The following is a 22,664-nucleotide window of genomic DNA, read 5'->3' on the forward strand; positions in this document are numbered from 1 at the left end:
AAATGCATACCACACCATGTATGTATGGCATGGCAAGAATATAAGCAACAATATTGTCTTTACAGAACTAAACAGTGAACATTATTGTCTCTATACCTGTCCTGGGGCACTATCCCTCCACCGATGTGAGCCACTGTGGGATAAACGTCCATGAGGCTTGTAGGTTCATCAATAACCGTGTCAGCAGGCAACACTCCTGGCCATCTAAATATCCCTGGCACACGGATCCCTCCTTCCCAGCCTCCCATGCCTTTTCCACCTGCAGCAAAGTGACATATAACAGTTATGATTCATTAGACTTGTACATAAAAAAACAAAAAGCAGACTGTAGCACTTTAAAGACCAAGAAAATAATTTATTAGATGATGAGCTTTTGTAGGACAGACCCACTTCTTCAGGTCATAGCTATACCAGAACAGACTCAATATATAAAGCACAGTGGTCCAAACATTGTTATCAAGGTTGACAAATCAGAAGAGCAGAGGGATGGGGTTGGGGGGTGTGGGGTGGAGAAATTAACAGTTAAATAAAACATCGAAGTATGTAGAAGAGTCCTTATAATGGGTCAGGTAATTGCTGTACCTGTTCAAACCACATGTTAATGTGTCATATTTGAATATGAATGTTAGTTCTGAGCATTCCCTTTGTAGACAGTTGTTAAAATCCCTTTTCAGTAGAACACAAACTTTCAGGTCTTTAACGGAATGGCCCGCTCCATTAAAGTGCCGGCTGACAGGTTTGTGTATGTGGAGATTTTTGATGTCTCTTCTATGTCCATTCATTCTTTGTTGAAGAGTGTTTGCAGTTTGTCCTATATACATGGTGTGTGGGCATTGTTGGCACATGATGGCATATATGATGTTAGTTGAGGAATAGGCGAATGTGCCTGTGATTCTGTAATTAGGCTAGGTCCAGTGATGGTATTTCCAGAATAGATATGAGGACAAAGTTGGCAGTGGGACTTGTTGCAAGTAAAAGTTCCAGGATTAGTATTATTGTTGCATAGCTTGTGGTTGCTAGTGAGAATCCTCATAAGGTTGGGAGGTTTTCTATAGGAAAGAACAGGCCTTTCAACTAGGACCTTCTGGAGGGTGGCATCCTGATTTAGGATAGATTGTAGGTCTTTAATGATATGTTGCAGTGGTTTGAGTTAGGGGCTGTAGGTAATGACAAGTAGTGTTCCGTTGTCTTTTTTGGGACTATCTTAGAGTAGTTGGTTTCTGGATATCTGTCTGGCCCTGTCAACTTGTTTATTTCTCCTGGTGGGTAATTCAGGGTTATGAATGTTAGGTAGAGATCTTGTACTTTTCAGTCTGGCAGTAGGGTCAGAGCAGGTAAGATTGTATCTCAGGCCTTGACTGTAAAATGCTACATGACTGCTTTCTTGTTTTGATAGAATACAGATTAACACAGCTATCTCTGTCACTAGACTTGTACATGAAACTAGAGGCAGATGGCAGAGGCAGCAGCACCTTGCTACCCCCTAAGGTTTGATTCCACAGTTTGGACCTCATAACGTTTGAGGAGGGATTCACTCAAAATAAAATCAACCACACCCTTCAAAAGTGGGAGGATATCAGTAACTAACTAATGTCTGTAGCAATGACTTGCACTGTGCAACAGATGGGAAAAACAGGCAAACTTTTAAAGATATGTTTGTGAGCAATAATTCTCTCTCACTCTCTATCCTGTAAAAAGCTTTTTTTGCACTCAGCTGCTGGCCTACATCCTTTTGTAGGGTCAGAGTGAAGTTGTGTGGTAGGAGGCATTTGAAAGTCTACACGAAATAGCCCCAGGGCCCAGCAAAAAGGGGGCAACGCTCTGACTATGTCTGCACTGTGAGATAAAATCAGATTTATTAATATCAATTTTATAATGCTGGATTTTATACATTTGAATTTGACCACCCTTGCCTCCCTACATGCTCCTCACAAAGTCCAGTTACTGCTGTGACACTCAATCAGCAAACATGGACTGTTGCAGCAGTGCATTGTGAGAACCTATCCCCCAGTTCCCTCACCCCCGTAGCATTCTGGGTATGCTCACTGGTCTTTAACATCATCTTCCCACATTGCATTTTCCTCATTCCCCTCTCATGTTAAGCAAATGTCTATTTTTCCAGTCAGAAGGAAGGAAAAGTAGGGCATCAACAAAGATGGCAAAGTTAACAAAAATCTTTCCTCTGCAATTGAATTATCGAGGGTTTCATAAAAATCAACAAGTGTGTGTCTTTTCAACTGGCCTTCCTCCTACTGTCTCCCCCCCCGCCCCGGGGGCATCTGATCCCTGAAAATAACACAGAAAAAGTAGCTAGTAAAGATTTGAGAAAAAGAGAGTTGCTGAGGGTAGGGTCTCTGGGTTCCCAGTTCATTATACAGCTTCTGTGCAGGCCCTCTATAAGCTCTTCCGTGAGTGAAGGGTGCAAAGTTAGAAGGAAGAGGTTAGAGAAGTCTAGGAAAAAAGATTTTTGTCTTCCCTCTTCACTACACAGACATTGCCAACATGGGAGATGGGCAGCAACACCCCAAAAATCTTGCAAGTAGGATGTTGAGTGCAGGTATTGGACTCAATGACCTATCAAGGTCCCTTCCAGTTCTATGACACAAGTATATCTCCAAATAAAATTGCTACATTATCTTTCCAAAACTTGATAGCAGTGAAATCTCATACATTGAACTTATAACGGACACAGGAATCTCAGTTGGCTCTGTTCCTTGTGGTTTTGGGGGGCCAAGCATGAAGAAAGAGGACAGGAAAGGTTAGGAAAAAGAATTTATAAATGAAGTATCAAAGATTTTACAAAAAGTAGCAGGTGTCTGCAATGGGCAGCAAGACCCCAAAAATATTTTTGGCAGGAGGGTGGCAGCCCATGGTCTGCAGTGGCAGAGCCGGTTGAAATGTTCCCCCACCCCCGAAAATCTTATCCACCAGGGGAGACTTCCCCGAGTGGCAGCAAGCCCCTGAAAATCTTTCCTGCCCTTGGAATCCTAACCACGTACAAGCCAGGACATGATGGTGCCTGCCAGCATAGTCAGCACCGAACAGCAGGCCTATCCTTTTATTGGGTTGGGAGCTGTGCACATGATGTGGCTGAACATGGGAAAGACCCAGACTGCATGGCACCTATCGGGGAGGGAGTGGAAGGGTGAACACAAATGTAAACTGTTGAAACAAAAAGAGCACAGCTCCCTCTCTGTAACCTGTTGAGAAGAAGCTCCTCGGCCTCTTATGCAAGTACAACCCCTGCTACAGTCTTGTTGCCACGTAGTGCAGCCAGGTAGTGGCTGGTGCCAGGCAGGCCAGAAGAAATACCAAGTGTAGAGACAGAACCACAAACTCCCTGCATGGGGCTATTTGTAATGGGCAGATGCGCTCACAGTGCTGATAGCAAAGTAAGAAAGACATTCTTCAGGCTTTTATACAAACATGAGCCCACAGCCACAGGCTTCCTGGTCACGATTTGCAATTCATGGTCTTCCTGTTACCTAAGTCCTGTGCACCTGGGCTACGTCTACACGTGCCCCAAACTTCGAAATGGCCATGAAATGGCCATTTCGAAGTTTACTAATGAAGCGCTGAAATGCATATTCAGCGCTTCATTAGCATGCGGGCGGCAGCGGCGCTTTGAAATTGACGAGCCTTGCCGCCGCGTGGCGCGTCCAGACGGGGCTCCTTTTCGAAAGGACGCCACCTTCTTCGAAGTCCCCTTATTCCCATGAGCTCACGGGAATAAGGGGACCTCGAAGCAGGTGGCGTGCTTTCGAAAAGGAGCCCCGTCTGGACGCGCCGCGCGGCGGCAAGGCTCGTCAATTTCGAAGCGCCGCTGCCGCCCGCATGCTAATGAAGCACTGAATATGCATTTCAGCGCTTCATTAGTAAACTTCGAAATGGCCATTTGCATGGCCATTTCGAAGTTTGGGGCACGTGTAGACACAGCCCTGGAGAGCAGGAGCCAGAGCAGAGCGCAGAGGGGCATTGTGGGCTACATACAGGACACCTCTGGAGGCTAATAAATTTGATTTTAAGACATGGCACTTCCACGCTGGCCTTTAATCGAACTTTTGAATTTGAACTTGAAGCTATGCCAACAATTCAGAGACTCAGTACAGATTGGTTTTGTTTAGACATGGGCTAATGTTTTCTAAAGTGACTCAGGCACACAGAGTTCAGTCACCTAGGAGCCTAAAACCTAAGTGCTTATTTCACTTTTTAAAATGACTCTGAGGTTCCAAAATGCCTTAGGTGGTTTTGAAAAAGTTACCTAGAAACTTCAAGGCCAGAAAGAAGAATCTGAATGATATGAAAGCTGTCGGACACCCTTATTTGAACTTTCAGTCACAGGATTTTCCCCAAACATCACCCACACAGGAACCAGACAGCTATAGACAGACAAAGAGTTCTGCATAGTGCGAACATTGAGATACTTTGGCTGCTTAAGTGCTGAAGAAAAGGCCTGTAGTGTGATTCAGTTTGGTACACCCAATATAGCCATTGCGTTTTCATGTCTTTCTAACCGCTCACCATTGCAATCTTGTACCCCACCCCAAATTCCATCAAACTCTTTCACCAATCCTATAGCATATGGAATGAAGCCACTTCCGCTGAATGACAGCAGAGACATTTTATAGTCCACATGCACAAGGAAAAGCCAGGAAGCAGAAAAACCTCCTCCTCCTTCTCCCCCAAAAGCAGGTGAACTCTCCCTTTCATCGGCACACAGTTTCCACAACTCAGGGAATCACAGTTTCAGGTCTTTGCCCATGGCTGTGTACTTGGCAACTGCTACCCCAGGTTGCAAAATTAATACAAATTCTAGCTTGAAAAATGAAAACATTGGCACGTGTCTTGTATACAGTGTATTTAAAACAAGCAACAACACCCTGCAGTGATTGCCTTCTCCTCTGTAAGGGAGTGCATATGCCTCCTTTCCTTTAGGAGCAAATATGCTGTGCTCCAAGTCCTAAATAAGGGTGGAGGTGAGAGGTGGGTGAAGTGTTGAACTGGGAAAAAAAAGGAGGGCTGCGTCTCAGTGATGACCCGCACCACTGGGATTGATTTTGCTATTATGAAACTGGTTTAATTATAGCCGTGGCTTACACCACATTATTAACAGGAGGAATAGGATTACACCCAAAAGAAAGAGAAACACCCCCTGAGGTTTTTCTAGCTCCCAGTAGTTATCTAAAACAGCCCACGGGTTGGGGAATTCATTGGCTGTTATTTATCCAGATTTCTAAGAGCTGTTATCTATCCCCAGGAAGTGAGAGTTTCCAGTTTCAGGGGATAGGACTTAAGGGTTAACAGAAGAGTGTGACGTACAGATACAAACAAATGAACTGTCCCGTAGAACACAGAGGTTCAGCAGACCATGCTTCCCAGCTGAGGCAGCTTGCTTTCAGAACTTCCCAGTCATTGCGTCAAAGCCCTTTCAGGGGTTCTGGGGCATCTTTGCCTCAGCCTTACACGTGACCCTTACAGGCTCATGAAACTAAAGACATACACACAGTAATACACATACCTATGGCAGGGTACTGAAAGGAAAACCAGAGATAAAAATGCAAATGCTAACTTTTACTTATGCAGCTGAGCAGGTATAGGAACAAAACAACAAAACACTGCATTTGGTTGTGTAAGCTATACTGTTACAAATTTCTTCATGGTAACTTGTGAGCAGGCAGGAGGAGCGGCGAAGGGTGATCAGTCTTGGTTGCAGACAGTGTCCGGTCTCTCCAGGATTCGGGAATTCCACTCCCTCCTTATGTTATTGCCCCCCTTTATGGTCCTGCTGTTTGCTGGCTCCACCCGAGGCCTGACACATCACATCCTGGTTGCTTCTGCTTCTCTTCGCCTGCAGCCCCTCTCAGCCCACCTCCCCATTTTACACAACCATACATCTCATGCTTATTTTTTCCTTTTAAGGTATGCAGCTGGCGCTGCGAGGCTGCTAGGTCAGAGGTCATGGATCTTTCCCATATAGGTTTTTCTTGTTTGTCACTTTTAGATGAGGTGAAGGCTGCAGATAGTACAGTCTGCAAACAATTCAGTAAATTCTGTTGCTGACTGATTTAGACTTGCCCAATTCACTTGGTTCCTCAGTTCTTGGTGTGGGGTTAGTGGTTTAGCCTGTTTGTACTGAGGCATATTTCCCTATAACAATTTAGAAGGGTCTCTGGACCCTGCCTCCACCCTGCGTACGTCACCACGTTGTTCAAGGGCCCATGCAATTTACCCTAACATGCCCAAGCATGGCTGGTCACTTAAGGGTCACCAGGTAATTTTGCACACTGCTCTGAACTGATTTGCTGTGCATCCATGCCTTCCGGGGCACATAACCATAACTGAATTTGTGTGAATGCACAGAAATCTTGTGCATATACTGTCTAGCAGGAATGATTCCATAAAAAGCCTTTGTGAGCGTCAAGAGCTTGTATACTCAAAGAACAAAGTATTTTTGGTACCACTTCTCAATATGATTTTCTCTAGATCCCTAGAGAACATCAGTTAATAACTAGCTTACGACAAACATTGGTTTCCATCCTGGAGACTTGCAACGATTTACAGACATTATGCAAAGCTTCACAACACTATTGTCAGACAGGCAAGTTTAATACTTCCATTTCAGAGAAAGACAGATGGAGCGCAGAAAGATTAACTATGCTGTCCATGGTTACACATGACACCTGTGCTAGAACCTGTATTAGAACCCGACTCACACTAAGCCCATCAGCGTTAGTCAAGAAAATGTATTTTCAGTTTCATTTCTAGCCTTAGGAAATACCATATGAATTCTTTTACCTTTATATATGCCATTCCAGCCACCTAACTGATCTTCTCCTTCCTGAGCCTCCAATTGTCCTCCATGGTCAGAGGCAAAATATGTGAATGTGTTGTTTTTCAAACCTTCCTTGTCAACAGCATCAAGAATTTTGCCTGTAAATTAAAAGACAGAAAAACAGTCAAAAGCTTGCTATGAATCAAACAAAAAGATCAAGACCTAATTAAAATGATTAGGAAACTAAGCTCTCTCAGAAATCCTTGCTTTTAAGATGCTAAAGCTTGGTCAATAACAGAATTGCATCTTTTAAAAACCATTTACACATTTAAAAGAAGTCTTTCACAGAGGACACTTACCCACCAACCAATCCATTTCTTCTACATTGTCTCCATACAATCCATGTTTGCTCTTCCCAAGAAATTTCTCCGTGGTGAAAAGGGGTGTGTGAACATGTAAGAAGGAAACCAAGAGGAGGAATGGCCCAGGCTTGTTTCTTAAAAGAATTAAATGGACATTTTTGTTGTGCATCTGAAAAATTCTAGAAGCTATCACCTATGCATAATAACTAGAACCACATTCATCTTGACATAATTCTACTGACCTCAATTTGATTCACCTGGCGTATTCTCTCTCACCTTGTGCACAATGGAAAATAGCTATTTTATTTATTTAAAATATTTTTACCCCACCTTTCTATTTAAAATAGTCAAGGCGGCTTACAAATTTTTTTCAAAAAATGTAAACATATATAGAAAGATTTAAAAATACAAAACTCCAAAAGAATATACACCCTACTAAAACATCTCAAAAGAAGGAGCACACACACAAGCTCAAAAACCAATAAAAGACCGAATAAAAAGATTGGCTTTAACTTGGTGCTGAAACAATGTTAATGTCGGCGCCATGTGAATATCCTGGTGAAGAGAATTCCACAGCCTGGGAGCAAAGGCTGAGAAGGTCCTGCTCTGTGTTGATATTAATCTTATCTTCCTGAAGCTGCGTCTAGGCTTACCTTGAAGGTTGACGGCTGTTATTTGGTACGCCAATTGAAGACCAAATATCGACTTTGCAGCCGTTGACTTCTTTGCTTGTCTTCATGACAGAAGGTCAATGGGAGCACTCCTCCTTTTGACTTTCCTTACTACCAGGTAGCTTGGGAGGACTTCTGGGGTTGACGCTGGCCCTGGAATGTGCCGTTTCTTGTATGCAATGAAACAGCACCCCAGAAAATCAACCTAGAGTGGTCAATCTTCTCCAGTAGGTGTAGATGTAGCCTAAGTGAGGGGACAGTGAGCAGAGCCTCCCCACCTGACCTCAGTCCACAGGCAGGTTCATATGGGAAAAGATGGTCCTTTTGAATAACATGGACCCAACCCATTTAGGGCTGTAAAAGTCATAACCAAGACCTTAAATTGTGCCTGGAAACATACTGGAAGCCAGTGCAGCTGCCAGAGCACTGGCATAATGCGCTCTGCATAACAAGTGTTAGTTTAAACACAGGTAGCCACATTCTGGACCAGCTGAAGTTTCTGACGACTCTTTAAAGGCAGTCCCATATAGAGTGAATTACAATAATCCAGTCAAGATGTGACAAGAGCATGGATTACCATGGCCATGTCATGGCTGTTCAGGAAGGGTCACAGCTGATGGATCAGTCAGAGCTGCCCAAAAGCACTCCTAGCCACTGAAGAAATTTGATTTTCAAATGTTAAAAAAAGAGTCCAGGAGGACTCACAAGCTCCATACCTGTTCTTTCAGGGGAAGAAAAACCCCATCTAAAACAGGTAATATGCCACTTTCTTGAACACACAGTCTCCTGATCCACAGGATCTCAGTCTTGTCTGGATTCAACTTCCTCTTATTAGACTTCATCCAATCCATCACCGTCTCCAGACACAGGTTTAAATCAGTTGTTGCCACACCTGTTCTGGTGTCACAGGGAAATAATTTGGGTATCATTTGCATATTGGTGGCACAGTCCTCCAAAACTCCTTACACTCTCTCCCAGTGGCTTCATGTAGATGTTAAACAGAATAGGGGACAAGATGAAATCTTGCAGGACCCCATAGCAAAACTGCCATGGGGCCAAATAACAGCCCCCGTTCCATCTTCTCAAAACGTCCCAGCAGGTAAGACCAGAACCACAGCATAACAATGCCTCCGATACCTAACTCCCCCAGGCATTCCAGAAGGATACCATGGTCAATGGTATCAAAAGCCTCTGAGAGGTTCAGGAGAATTAACAGGGATGCACTTCCTCTGTCTAGCTCCTGGGGTAGGTCACCCACCAGGCCAACCAAGGCAGTTTCAGTTCCAAAACCTGGCCTAAAGCCAGACTGAATTGGATCTAAATAGTCTGTTTTCCTCCAAGAAGTTGCAATGGCACTGCTTGTTCAAGGGCCTTGCCCAAGAATGGGCATTTTGAGGTATTATCCCTCTCCAGAAGGGTTTCCATGACAATGCACCAAATAGTTTCAAAACAATTTCCTTCATGCGAACAATCCCAGAACATCCTCACCAGAGAGGTTTACCTCAACACAAAATTTGGCTGTTTTCTGCTCCATAGTGAAGAGAACGTGTGTTCTGGCATGGAAGGCTGTAAACTGAGTTGGAAAAAATGAGGGACACATAATAATGGAACAGCTAGGTAGAAATAAATTTCACACGTGAAGGTGTAAAACAGTCATCACATGTGAGGAAGGGCAACATTTTGGAGAACACCCAAGTAACTTACGTTCTGAAATCCAACTTTCCAAAGGAACTTCGACACCTTTATTTAGAAAAATATTTAGATATCTAAAGATGCAGGTAGATGTCTTGAGGAATTTTCAAAGATGTCAAAGTGAGTTTCAGAGCCTAACTCCTACTGAAATTCTTTTACTGGAAGTCAATAGGAATACTTAAGTCACTTGTGAAAATGGGACGAACGCACCTTTGAAATCTGTATCTGAGGAAGTTTTGCCTGCTATGTATAGCAAAGGACAGTTCTTTAGATGTCTTATGGGGCTTGCGTTGTGTGTTTTGCTTGTTCCTTTCCAAATGAGAACCCTGCAGAATGAGCCATTGCTGAAGATAGGATATTTGAAAGAGAGTAACATCAATATGGCCGTGTCTACACTAGCCCCAAACTTCGAAATGGCCACGCAAATGGCCATTTCGAAGTTTACTAATGAAGCACTGAAATGCATATTCAGCGCTTCATTAGCATGCGGGCAGCCGCAGCACTTTGAAATTGACGAGCCTTGCCGCTGCGCATCTTGTCCCGACGGGGCTCCTTTTCGAAAGGACCCCGCCTACTTCGAAGTCCCCTTATTCCCATCAGCTCATGGGAATAAGTGGACTTCGAAGTAGGTGGGTTCCTTTCGAAAAGGAGCCCTGTTGGGACGAGACGCACGGTGGCAAGGTGCATCAATTTCGAAGTGCCGCGGCTGCCCACATGATAATGAAGCGCTGAATATGCATTTCAGCGCTTCATTAGTAAACTTCAAAATGGCCATTTGCATGGCCATTTCGAAGTTTGGGGCTAGTGTAGACGTAGCCTATAAGACACAGTGATAATATCCTGGCAACAGTTTTAGGAGAATTGCTGGATTATGTAGTCCTGGATCAGAAAGAGCCCTCATTAACAGAGATGAGGAGTGGCAAGAGAGAAGGAGCAGCCTTCAAGCTAAAAGATGGATTGGGTAAGGGGGAGGAAACAATTGTGAAAACATAGAAAGTAAGTCACTGATATAGAACACGTTTTATTTGCAGCAGTCTTGTACTACAATGCCACTCTTCACTGTTATGGTGGACAGCATGGCCCATCAGGAGTAGCTCATCACAAAAGCTTCATAAAAATTACTTGTTCGCTACAACTTTTCAAAAGCATTTAATCAACTTTGAAGCAACTGATTTGCACTGGGACCCAGGTTCCTAAATCACTTGGCACTTTTGAAAATCCCACTCACATGGGTCATATTGATCAGCCAGGTGGCCCCAATTTCATAATGACATACTTCAGATGATATGGTGGACTCTGGGCCCATATTTCTGTGTGCTTAATATGAAAAGATAGATTTAAATAGGAAAAGAAACAAATAAACCTTTTAAGCCAGGTCTACACTAGCAAGTATGTTCAGAAAATCCAGTCCTCTTTTGAAAGAGTCCATGGAGCATCTACACGCCAAATATGCTTTTTGGAAAGGAAATTGAAGCGCTCTTCCAGTCCCATATTAGGACGAGCACCCTCTTTCGAAAGAATCTGTAGAAAGAAAGCGTGTCGATGCCCCATGGGCCGCTCTTCTGAAAGAGGAATCCTCTGTGGCGCTGGCCAGCTGGGGCGCAGAGATGCCCTGGCCACTTGCAGCAGAGCTCTCTGCTCCCTGTGTCCGGCTGTGTTTCAAGCTTCACAGACCCAGAATCTGGCTGTGGTGAATCCTGTGAGAGCCATGTCCAACTCCCCCACACAAACGACCCTGTGGAACAACATCAGGTTGATGGTGCGGGTGTCTTGCATGGGAGGGAGAATGTGCACTCTCATGAGGGCATGATGGGGTCTCCCTGTCCCCCATGCGCCGTCCCTCATGTCCCCCGATGCCAAGGGTGCCCTTGCCCAGGAGCCCCCTCCCTGTGGTGGATGTGTGGCCTGAGCATGACTTACCTCCACGAAGACAGTTCCAACGGTGGCCTTGTCCACCCCAAACTGACACCCCACAGACCAGTAGCTGTCTGGGTTGACCAGCTTTCAGTCAGTGATGGTGACCTGCTTCTTGAGGGGGAGGGAGGGCTTCACGCTGGTGTCATGGTATCTGAGGGTGGGAGCAAGCCAGTGGCAGAGCTCCTGGAAGGTCTGCTTGTTCATCCTGAAATTCTGGAGTGATTTGGCAACATCCCAGTCCCCCATCACCAACCGCTCCCACCAGCCGGTGCCGGGGCATTTGGTGGTGGGAGTAGGGGGCGGTGCTGGTGGGATCCTGTGTAGAGTGGCTCCCTGGACCCAGTGGGGGCGCTTGCCCCAAGTAGGAGGTGGAGGGCAGCTATGTAATTGGCCCCTGCGTTGGTTGGGTGAGCTCAGCCTGCCTCAGTGTGTACAGGGGTGTTTGGGAGGGGCTTTTTAAGGGAGCAGCCGGCTGCAGCCCCCAAAAGGCTTGTCAGCCATGTGACCCCATCCACGGCATTTCCTGGCCCAGTCTTTCGAAAGAGTGCCTGTAGCCGTGTGAACCCTCTCTTTTGAAAGAGCAGATCGAAGGCTCGATCTGCTTTTTGTGTGTAGATGCGCTCTTAGGAAGACTATCTTCCGGGGGATATCTTCCTGAAGCTCGTCTTTCGAAAAAGCGCTGTAATGTAGATACAGCTTCAGTGTTTGGCTGGTATCCCAGGAAGCTACACCATATTGTTTTGAAAAAATTAAAAAACAAGTCCTTGGTCACGTATGTCAGGTGGTTAAACACTCTCTTATTTGAAAAGCTCCAGGTAGTTCCAGATACAGGATTGCTGAAATCATAGAATCATAGAATACTAGGGCTGGAAGGGACCTTGAGAGGTCATTGAGTCCAGCCTCCTGGCCTTGTGGCAGGACCAAGTACTGTCTAGACCTTCTCTGATAGACATTTATCTAACCTGTTCTTAAATATCTCCAGAGATGGACATTCCACAACCTCCCTAGGCAATTTATTCCAGAGTTTGACCACCCTGACAGTTAGGAACTTTTTCCTAATGTCCAACCTAAACCCCCCTTGCTGCAGTTTAAGCCCATTGCTGCTTGTTCTAATAAAGCAGACAGGTTGGCTAGTCATTTGTCAATACTCAAAATGCTCCACCCATTAGCGTCATATTTCTTACACATACTCTTTTCTTGGCTCCAGAAACCATGCCAGTGACCAACATATTTGTGGGCATGAATCTCTGATGTGCTTAAAAAAAATGAAAAAGATGACATTAACAGCTTATGCAAAAACAGCAACAACACACAGACACACCACACCACAGAACACCCAAAACCACATCTTTTTCCACTGAAGATCTTAAAAACACTCCTGAGATCTCATTTCCTTTAAGAAAAAAAGAAGGCCCTTAGTTACCTTGCAATGAATGAAACTGCTTCCTTCAGAATGAGAGCAGTTGTCCTTTCCAGCCTCATAGGTTGCTCAGTAATGTCATAGTTCCGCATCAGGATACAGTTCCAATATTGCACAAATCCATAACTGGAGTACCAGGAAGTGAAGAAAAGAGAGCCAGCTAAAGCGAAGCAGGTGACTATTTTCCAGCTGGCCGAGATCAAGCTAGTAAGTTTTCCAATGATAACTGTCAGCACAGCAAGGACAATTATTTGAGTGGAAAGCCAGAGTTTGGCTTGAAGGGCTGCATCCAGCTCAGGAGGTTTGTTTTTCTGGCAGTTGTTTAGGAGCGTAAAAGGCATGCCATAAAAATAATCAAAACCGTGTTTTAAAGGGTGGTGGCAGTGATCGTCGAGGGCTTCACAGTTCACACCCTGATGCCACTTCCCTGAAAGTTAAACAAAGAAAGAAAGGCACTTGTTAAGGCTGGGATTTTCAAAGGAGCCTTCGGAGAGCGAAGTGCCCACTTAAATGGCAGTTGGACACACAAATCCCCTAAGTTCCATTAGAAGTCCCAGCCTAGATCACCAAAAACCACTTGCAAAAGGTGGAGCTAGCACTGCCTGCAATGCAGCTGTGTCAGCTATGCACAACAGAGAAGAGGATCCTCAGACCTCAATTCCTCCCTGAGTTTCCAATCTTTCCTTGTGCCTGCCTTAACACAGGCCCTGAATCTAAACAGGAAACTTCACCAGTGGGTCCTTGCACCTCTGTGGAACTTCAGTGAAGCCAGCGGAACTCCATACTGACATAAGATTTTCTGTGGGCAGGAGATCCTGGGACCATAGACTAAGTTCCCCATGGCAGGGCTTTCTTTTGTAAACGTTATTATTCTGCATCTATGTGACCATATAAGAAATGAATACTGATACATACGACAGGAAACACATGTATCATTAACATTTGTGAAATAACAGTTTGCAGGCAATATTAGATATAATAAGTGTAAAGCAAAAAGAATGTCATTAGTTTGCTGCAAATGTAACTCTTCCCCCCAAAATGTATAGCTGTTATTCTTTCAATGTTGGCATGCGGCAGTGCGTGACTCCATTTACATATATTTTATACATAACCCAGAAAAAAAAACCAACTATGTTAAAAACACTTTGAAGGTTGCAAAGCACTCAGAAGTTAGCAAATGTTTCTTTGGTTAGGCCTATGTCCAAGTGAATTTAAGCATGTCATAAATCCATATGTAACAATCCAACTTAAACTTCATTCCAGAATTTCTGTGGATGATAAATTACCCCACCCCCACGAGTCTTCTAGTGTTGTTCGACCCACACGTCCAATCCTTTGTAGGAACAATGGCTATTCTTTCTTGGCTACGTCTACACTAGCCCCAAACTTCAAAATGGCCAGGCCAATGGCCATTTTGAAGTTTACTAATGAAGCACTGAAATGCATATTCAGCGCTTCATTAGCATGCGGGCGGCAGCGACACTTCAAAATTGATGCGCCTCGCCACCGCGCATCTCGTCCCAACAGGGCTCCTTTTCGAAAGGACCCCACCTACTACGAAGTCCCCTTATTCCCATGAGCACAATTGGAACTGCAGCTGGCAAGGGATGTGAAGGGTAACAAGAAGGGTTTCTACAGACATTGTAACACTAAGCAGGTTATCAGAAGAGGTGTGGGGCCATTACTGGATAAGAGAGGTAACCTAGTGACTGATGATATAAGAAAAGGTGAAGTACTCAATAGGTGCGTTTACACATGCAAAAAACTTCGAAAAAAGAGGCCCTTTTTCAAAAGAGCAGGAGGAGCGTCTACACACATAAACCTGTCCGTCTTTCAAAAGAAAATCAAAAGTACGGGGCTCGGAAATCGAAATCTGAACCCCGATTCCATATCAGGAAGATAGAGAAGTTACTCACCTGTGTAGTAACGATGGTTCTTCCAGATGTGTCCCCGTGGGTGCTCCACCGTAGGTGTCGGGCTCGCCCCGGTGCCGCAGATCGGAAATTTCCAGCAGTCTCCGTCAGGTCGCGCATGCGCCAATGCGCATTGGTCCTTCGTGCGCTTACGGTCACATGCGCAATCCAGTCCCCGCCAGTTCCTGATCAACCGCTCCGGATGCCTCTGAAAAACAGGAAACAGAGCTCCGAACTGGGGAGGAACGGGGGGATAGTGGAGCACCCACGGGGACACATCTCGAAGAACCATTGTTACTACACAGGTGAGTAACTTCTCTTTCTTCTTTGAGTGGTCCCCGTGGGTGCTCCAACGTAGGTGACTACCCAGCAGTGACCTCAAAAAAGGAGGTGGGTATCCGATTTATGTGCAGCTCGCCCTTGAAAGGACTGCTATCGACAGGCGTGTATCCTCATCAAACACCCAGTGCATGGCATAGTGCTTGGCAAAGGTGTCGTAGGATGACCAGGTCGCCGCTCTGCAGATGTCTCTCAGCGCGATCCCTTTGAAGAAGGCCGTCAACGCCGCCATCGCTCTAGTGGAGTGAGCCTTGGGCGGAACTGGTAGAGGAGTCTTGTGAAGCTCATAGCACAGTCTTATGCAGGATATGATGTGGTTTGAAATCCTTTGTGAAGATAAGCCTTCCTCTTTCGACTTGGGTGCGAGGGACACCAGGAGTCTGTCCGTTTTCTGGAAAAGCTCAGTCCTGTCTATGTAAAAGGCCAACACCCTCCTCACATCTAATAAGTGCAGCCATGCCTCCTTGCTGGAGTTGTGAGGCTTACAATAAAACGAGGGTAATACTATTGGTTCGTTAATGTGGAACTCTGAAGAGACCTTTGGAATGAAGGCTGGGTGTAATCGTAAGACGACCGCTTCCTTTGAGAACACTGTGCAGGGCGGTGTGGCCATTATTGCTGCAAGCTCACTCACCCGACGGGCCGACGTAATCGCAAGAAGGAAGGTTGTCTTCATGGTAAGTAACCGGAGGGGGACCGTGGCCAATGGTTCAAAGGGCGGTCCCGACAGCATGTGGAGGACCAAGTCCAAACTCCATGACGGTGGTAGCAGTTTCCGAGGGGGATACAGGTTTGCTAATCCCTTTAGGAACCGCATGACAACAGGATGGGCGAATATGGTTGGCCCTTTCTCTTTGTGTCGAAAAGCTGATATAGCCGCAAGATGAACCTTTAGTGAGGATAGAGAGAGCCCCTCTCGTTTGAGCTCCAGCAGGTAGTCCAGAATTGCAGTTATAGGGGTGCCCAGAGGTGTTAACTGCTTGGAAGAGCACCAGGAGGTAAATCGTGTCCACTTGTGCTCATAAGTTCTTCTGCTGGAAGTCCTCTGACTGCACTCCAGGACTTGCTTCACTCCCTCCGAACATGTGCTCTCTAAGGCGCTGAGCCATGGATGAACCATGCCTGTAGGCGGAGTCCCTGTGGATGTGGTTGCATTATGGACCCCCGAGCCTGTGTGAGAAGGTCTGGTACTGCCAGTAGGGGGGAACAGTCGGCGACATGCCATGCGCAGAAGCAGCGGGAACCATTGTTGTCTGTCCCAGGTTGGGACAATGAGTATCATGTGTGCTCTCTCCCTTTTGGCTTTCTCCAAAACCTTGTGTATGAGTGTTGTGGGAGGGAACGCACAGAGTAGAGGGCCCTTCCATGGGATCATGAAGGTGTCCCCCATGAAGGTGCCTGCTCTGGAGCAGTACTGGGGACATTTCTTGTCGTTGTGAGTGGCAAACATCGATTTGGGGAAACCCCCATCTGTGAAACACTCGTCGGAGCAGGTCGGAACGGATCTGCCACTTGTGCGTGAGCGCAAAGTGTCTGCTGAGTTGGTCCACCTTTACGTTGTGGACACCCGGTAAGTATGAAGCTTTTAGGGTTATATTGTTGGCAATGCACCAGTTCCACAACCAGACAGCCTCCACACAGAGTGCACGAGATCTGGCCCCTCCTTGTCGGTCTATATAAAACATGGTAGAGGTGTTGTCAGTATTTATCCCGACTACTTTCCCGTGCAGGTAATTTTGAAAACGCCTGCACGCATTGAACACTGCTCTGAGCTCTAGTATGTTTATATGCAGTGTCTTCTCCACGGGGGACCATAAACCTTGAGTGACTTCATTTCCAATGTGCGCTCCCCATCCCATATGGGATGCATCTGTTGTGAGAAAAATGGTAATTTGCGGTTGGCGGAAAGGCACCCCTACTAGCAGGTTCTTGGGGTCTGCCCACCATGCCAGTGACCTTAGCACCTCCATTGTGGGTGATACCATCCTGTGAATGGTATGGGCTATTGTTTGTACATGCTCGCCAACCAATGCTGCAGGCTTCGCATGTGCAGTCTGGCGTTTTGTACCACAAATGTGGTGGTCGCCATGTGCCCCAACAGCTGTAGACATGTTAGGATTGGGATAGCGGGGCTATACGTTATTACTTGTACCAGGGATTTGATGGTGCGAAAACGGGCATCGGGCAGGTATACCCTTGGTGTAGCAGAGTCTATTCGCACCCCTATAAATTCTATATTTTGTGTGGGCTCGGTTTTTGACTTCGAGAGGTTGATGATGAGGCCCAGCGAGGCAAATGTGTTTGTGGTGATGTGTATCATTCGTAAGACCTCCGCTTTGGAAGTTCCTTTCAGCAGGCAGTCGTCCAGGTATGGAAAAATGAAGATGCCTTGTCTGTGTAGATATGCTGATACGACCGCCAGGGTTTTGGTGAAAACTCTGGGTGCCGAAGAGAGACTGAATGGGAGGACTCTGTATTGGAAATGTTCTCTGCCTACTGTGAATCGGAGGAAACGTCTGTGTGCCGGATGAATTGCTATAAGAAAATACGCATCCTGTAAGTCAAGGGCTGCAAACCAGTCTCCATCGTCCAGTGCCGTGATTATGGAAGAAATTGTAGACATTTTGAAATGCTGTTTGCGCAAATACCGATTGAGGGCCCATAAATCCAGGATTGGTCTCCAAACTCCTGTCTTCTTCTCTGTCAGGAAGTTCTGGGAGTAGAAGCCTTTCCCCTGGAATTGTTCCGGTGCTCTCTCCACCGCTCCTATGAACAAGAGGTGGTCCACTTCCTGTTTTAACTTTGTGTGATGAGAGGGATCCTTGAAAAAGGGCCTGGTGGGAGGGTTTGGTGGTGGCAATGATTGAAAAGGGATCGTGTACCCCGTGGCTATAATCTCTAGTACCCATCTGTCTGTGGTGATGCTTTGCCATTGAGAGTAGAACGGCTTGAGTCGCTGGTGAAACATGTGTTGAGATTGGCACTGAGAGACGGTCTTGGTTTTGCAGTCCCCGACGTACCCGTCAAACCTGCTGTCTTATGGTTTGTCCGGAGGGGGCGCGGCCCTGCTGGGGCCGACATCTAGGGGCCCTGTACTGCTGTGGCTGTTGTTGGCGCCCCTGGTCATACCCCCGTTGATACTGAGTACGCTGTGGTTGATAAGCATAATGCCGTTGCTGAGGGTAAGACTTCTTCCTCTTGTACGGCGGGGTGTATATACCCAGGGTCCTAAGTGTAGCTCTCGAGTCCTTGCTGGAGTGTAGGACCGAGTCAGTTGAGTCTGCAAATAACTTCTGCCTATCAAAAGGAAGATCTGCGATTTTTACTTGCAGATCCCTGGGAATTCCGGACGTCTGGAGCCACGATTCCCTGCACATTACTGCCGCAGTGGCTGTGGAAGGAGCCGCTGTGTCTGCTACGTCTAAAGCAATCTGAACTCCTGCTCGTGAAGCTGCGTAGCCTTCCTGGACGATTGCTTTGAGGACTGGCTTTTTGTCCTCTGGAAGGAAATCCATGAGGGAGGTGAGTCTAGAATAATTGTCGAAATCGTGGTTCGACAAGTGAGCGGCGTAATTCGCCATTCGTAGCAGTAAGGTAGATGATGAGTAAACCTTTCCGCCGAGTAGGTCTAATTTCTTTGTGTCCTTGTCTGATCCCCCGGACCTATATTGGGACGTTTTGGCTCTGTGTTGCGAGGATTCAACCACTAGTGAATTCGACTGTGGGTGACTGAACAGAAATTCCATGCCCTTGGCAGGGACAAAATACTTCTTATCCGCCCTCTTGTTTGTAGGAGGGATGGAGGCTGGAGTCTGCCATATGTTGGTGGCTGACTCCATAATCGCTTCATCCAATGGGATGACGATCTTAGATGAAGCTGGAGGTCTGAGATTTTTGAGGAGCTTATGGTGTTTCTCCTGCACCTCCACCACTTGAATGTCTTGTGATTGAGCCACCCTTTTGAACAACTCTTGAAACTGCTTTAGGTCATCTGGGGGAGAGATATCTCCAGGAACAACTGCTTCATCTGGGGAGGACGAGGAGGCATCGCTATGATACATCTCCTCTAAGTCCTCAGGTTCCTGACTCTGTTCACATGTTTGTTCTTTTAAGGTTTCCAGATGGGGTTCCAGATCCTTTGAACCACTCTCTGACTGGGAAATTTGTGGTGTTCCCCCAGCGTGAGACTGTGTGCTGTGATGTCGATGAGGCGTTGACGGGGATCTACTCCGAGACCCAGATCCCCTGTGCCGATGTCCCGTATGGTAAGGACGGCCATAACAACAAAGGCAAGGGCCCAGTGATGGGGACCTGGACCACGACCTGAAAGCGTAGACATGATGTATAGAAGGACGTGACCGTCGAGATGACACTGACATAGGTGGGGATCCCCTGTGATAGTATTCATAGGTATCCCTGCTGGAAGTTGGTGAAAAATGTCCAAGCCCGGGGGATGGAGGCTGAAGGAATGGAGATGGAAGCCTGCGGCAGGCTGTTGGAGTTGCTGCCCGCTGAATCTCTGCGGGAGAGCGAGGTGATAATGGCAGCGCAATGATCTCCAGGGAAGGGCTGCGGTGCTGGGTCTTAGTCTTTGCTTTCCTCTGTTCGGGCGCCTCAGGTGTTCCTATCGGCGCCAGGGAGCTCGGCACCGTAGTCGGTGCCGTGCTCGGTTCTGTAGCTCTCAGTGCCGCGCTCGGTGCCTCTGCCCTCAGTACTGCTCGGGTAGTCTCCTCGGGCACCGTTGGGCCCCGTGCCAGGTGCCCTCGCTCTGGTGCTGTCAGTGCCACAAGGCTCGGTGCTGTGGAAGCCGGTGCCGACATTTCCGGTGCCTGCAGAACCCTCGGTGCCACTTCCTTAACAACTGGAGGCCCCTGCACGGGCACATGTGCTGCGGCCTTCCCACTATGAGAGGCCAGCGGGCCCGGGCCCCATGCTCCGCTCGTCCCACTTGTAGAGGTAACTGGCAGGGATCCCGTTGGTGAAAGCTTTTTCTTCTTCTGCACAGAGGAGGTCAGAGAGGCCGCCCTTCTCTTGTGCGAGCCCAAAGAGCCCTCCTTATGGGGCTTCTCCGATGTCCCAGGCTGGAGGGCCTTGTCGAACAGGAACATTTTTAGCCTCATTTCCCTGTCCTTTCGTGCTCTAGCTGTAAGCTTAGAGCAATGAGGGCATTTCTGGGGGACATGGGCTTCCCCGAGGCACCGAATACATTTACTATGTCCATCTGAGGCGGGCATGACCTCTCGGCATGATTCACACTTCTTAAAACCCGGCGAGGACATGTTTAAGCTCTAAAGTCTTTAAGTGCTAACAGGGCACTTAGCAGATAATCAGTCCGGCAACAGATAACAGTTAACAGGTAACTTTCGAGGCCTTCAGATAGCGGACCCGCCGGAGGCAGCCGCCTCCGTATTTTCTCTTGCTCTCTTTTCCTTTTAAAACTATGTACACTCTAACATAAACTACTATAATAACTAAGCAACAAGTTATAACTATTAACAATAAGTAAAACAGAGTTTATCTATCTCAGGCGTTGGAGCCGGAGTGGATTCCGTCTGCAGGCGTTGGCGGTTGAGAAGGAACTGGTGGGGACTGGATCGCGCACGTGACCATAAGCGCGCGAAGGACCGACACGCATCAGCACATGCGCGATCCGACGGAGACTGCTGGAAATTTCCGATCTGCGGCGCTGGGGTGAGCCCCACACCTACGGTGGAGCACCCATGGGGACCACTCAAAGAAGAACTCTGCCTTTCAAAATAATAAATGAAGAGAGTACACATGTAGACTCTCCACAGCCCACTCTTTTGAAATACAGGTCCGCCATGGCGCTGATCAGCTGGAGTGCAGGGCCACTCCAGCCAGCAGCAGCAGCAGGAGTCTATGGTCCCTGCGTTCGGCTGCTTTAAAGCCACATGCACACAGAAAACCTGTGGCAGGAAGCTGAAAGCATGCTAGGAGCAGCGTGCGCACGACCTCCAGCTGCACGGTCCAGCCATGGCCAGCAGCCAGACCCCCTGCGAGCCCCACGGCCCCCCCTCCGAGCCCTCTCCAGCCTCCCAGGGCTCCCAGGGGGATTAAAAAAAACGAGTCCCCTCCTGGACAGAGTGGGAGCTTCGGGACCTTCTCAGCCTCTGACATGGGCGCAATGCCGCAGCCTTTGGCCACCTGGCAACAGGCCTCCACGCCAGGGGCCATCCGGAGTGTACCCCAGACCGGGTATGCTCCAAAGCAAAAGAGCTCCGGCAGGGATATGCCCGGTCCAGGGACCAGGCTGGACACTCCGGGGCAGGTCCAGCGATGTGCCCCTTCTACCGGGAGCTTCGGAGCATCCTGGGGCCCCAGGAGAGTTCCCCTCCGGCGGCCTTCCTGGACACCTCCGGGGAGGAGCTGCAGCTGGCAGAGGCGGAGGAGCAGCCCGGATTGGAGACCCCGGAGGGCGAGGGGACCACTGACCATCCTCATCCCTTCCCGCTCCTCCAGCCGGGCGACTGAGGGACGGACATCTCCAGATGTCACTGGGGAGACCCTCTGCTACATACAGGGAGGGGCGCACACCTACTCCAAGAGTCGGGGTGATGCAACAGCTAGGCACCCGCACATGGGACCGGTGGTCCCGGGCCATACACAGGCCAGCCCCCACATGGGATGTGGCACCCTGTGGTGGCACATCAGCCACGCCCAGCGCCCACCCTCAGTGGACAGCACCATAAGCCGCGGAGGGGTGGCAGCTGGTCAGTGCCGGATGGCGCCAGGGGCCCATGCACCGCAGGCTGGGAAGGGCCACCTGCGGGAGAGACCCCTGGAATCACACCCAGGCTGGGAGGCCCGGTGCTCCCTGGAGGTTCAGTGTTCCTTGTGGGGACAGGGGCTCCATGGGGTGGGCTCGGGCAGGTACACCACAGCTGGGTCCCCTCCGTTCGAGGCACACTACTGACATGCTCTCCTCTCCACACAGCCACACCATCCGGGGGCTGGGAAAGCCCTGCACCATCCCTCGTCCCAGAAAGCCCACCAGTTGCAGCCGTCCGGACACCACCCCAGGCAGGGTGCTGTCGGGGCCGTGGCCGGAGGGCCCTCCGGAGGGCCGGGGAAGACGCAGCCACCCAGTGTCAGGCCCAGGTGGCTGAGGAGCACCTCCAGCTAGCCTGGGGCTGACATGGAGTGGCGGAGGGCGGCCTGGGGCAGGATGCTGGACACTCTCCAGGGCACTGGCCAGGTCGTCTGGGAGCACACAGCCACTATGGCCCACCTCCTGGCCCCCCAGGTGACTCCCCCTGCTGGCCCTGCCCCCGCTGCCCCCACTGAGGCTGCCCCCGCTGCCACCACCAGGCTCACCCACCACTGCTACTTGCCAGTGCTACCAGCACCTTCCCCCCCTCAACCAGGGACCCCTCACCCAGGGGAGCAGGGGCTCCAGGGGCCGACAGGGCTCGTGGACCACCACACCTGCCCCAGAATGAGTGCCCCCCGCCCCCCTCCAGGTTACATTCCCCTCCAAGTTAGATGCCCCATGTACGTATTTACCAACACCCAGTTTGACATAAAGTTTGTTTATTGTTCACCACCACATGCTGTGCT

General features: G+C 48.3%; 1 protein-coding gene across 4 annotated transcripts in view; it reads right to left on the reverse strand.

Annotated features, from left to right (window-relative positions):
• The window catches only part of LOC142006833 (arylsulfatase D-like), a 59,639-nt gene that overhangs the window by 13,736 nt on the left and 23,239 nt on the right, over nt 1-22,664 (reverse strand). For all 4 annotated transcript variants that reach the window (XM_074983325.1, XM_074983322.1, XM_074983323.1 and 1 more), the window contains 4 exons: nt 12,838-13,261; nt 7,132-7,268; nt 6,796-6,930; nt 97-259 (listed from right to left, as the gene is read on the reverse strand). In XM_074983325.1, the coding sequence (XP_074839426.1) occupies nt 97-259; nt 6,796-6,930; nt 7,132-7,268; nt 12,838-13,261 (859 nt within the window). The remainder of the gene's footprint in view (nt 1-96; nt 260-6,795; nt 6,931-7,131; nt 7,269-12,837; nt 13,262-22,664) is intronic.

This window comes from Carettochelys insculpta, chromosome 1 (genome assembly GCF_033958435.1).
Source record: "Carettochelys insculpta isolate YL-2023 chromosome 1, ASM3395843v1, whole genome shotgun sequence".
Lineage (NCBI taxonomy): Eukaryota > Metazoa > Chordata > Testudines > Carettochelyidae > Carettochelys > Carettochelys insculpta.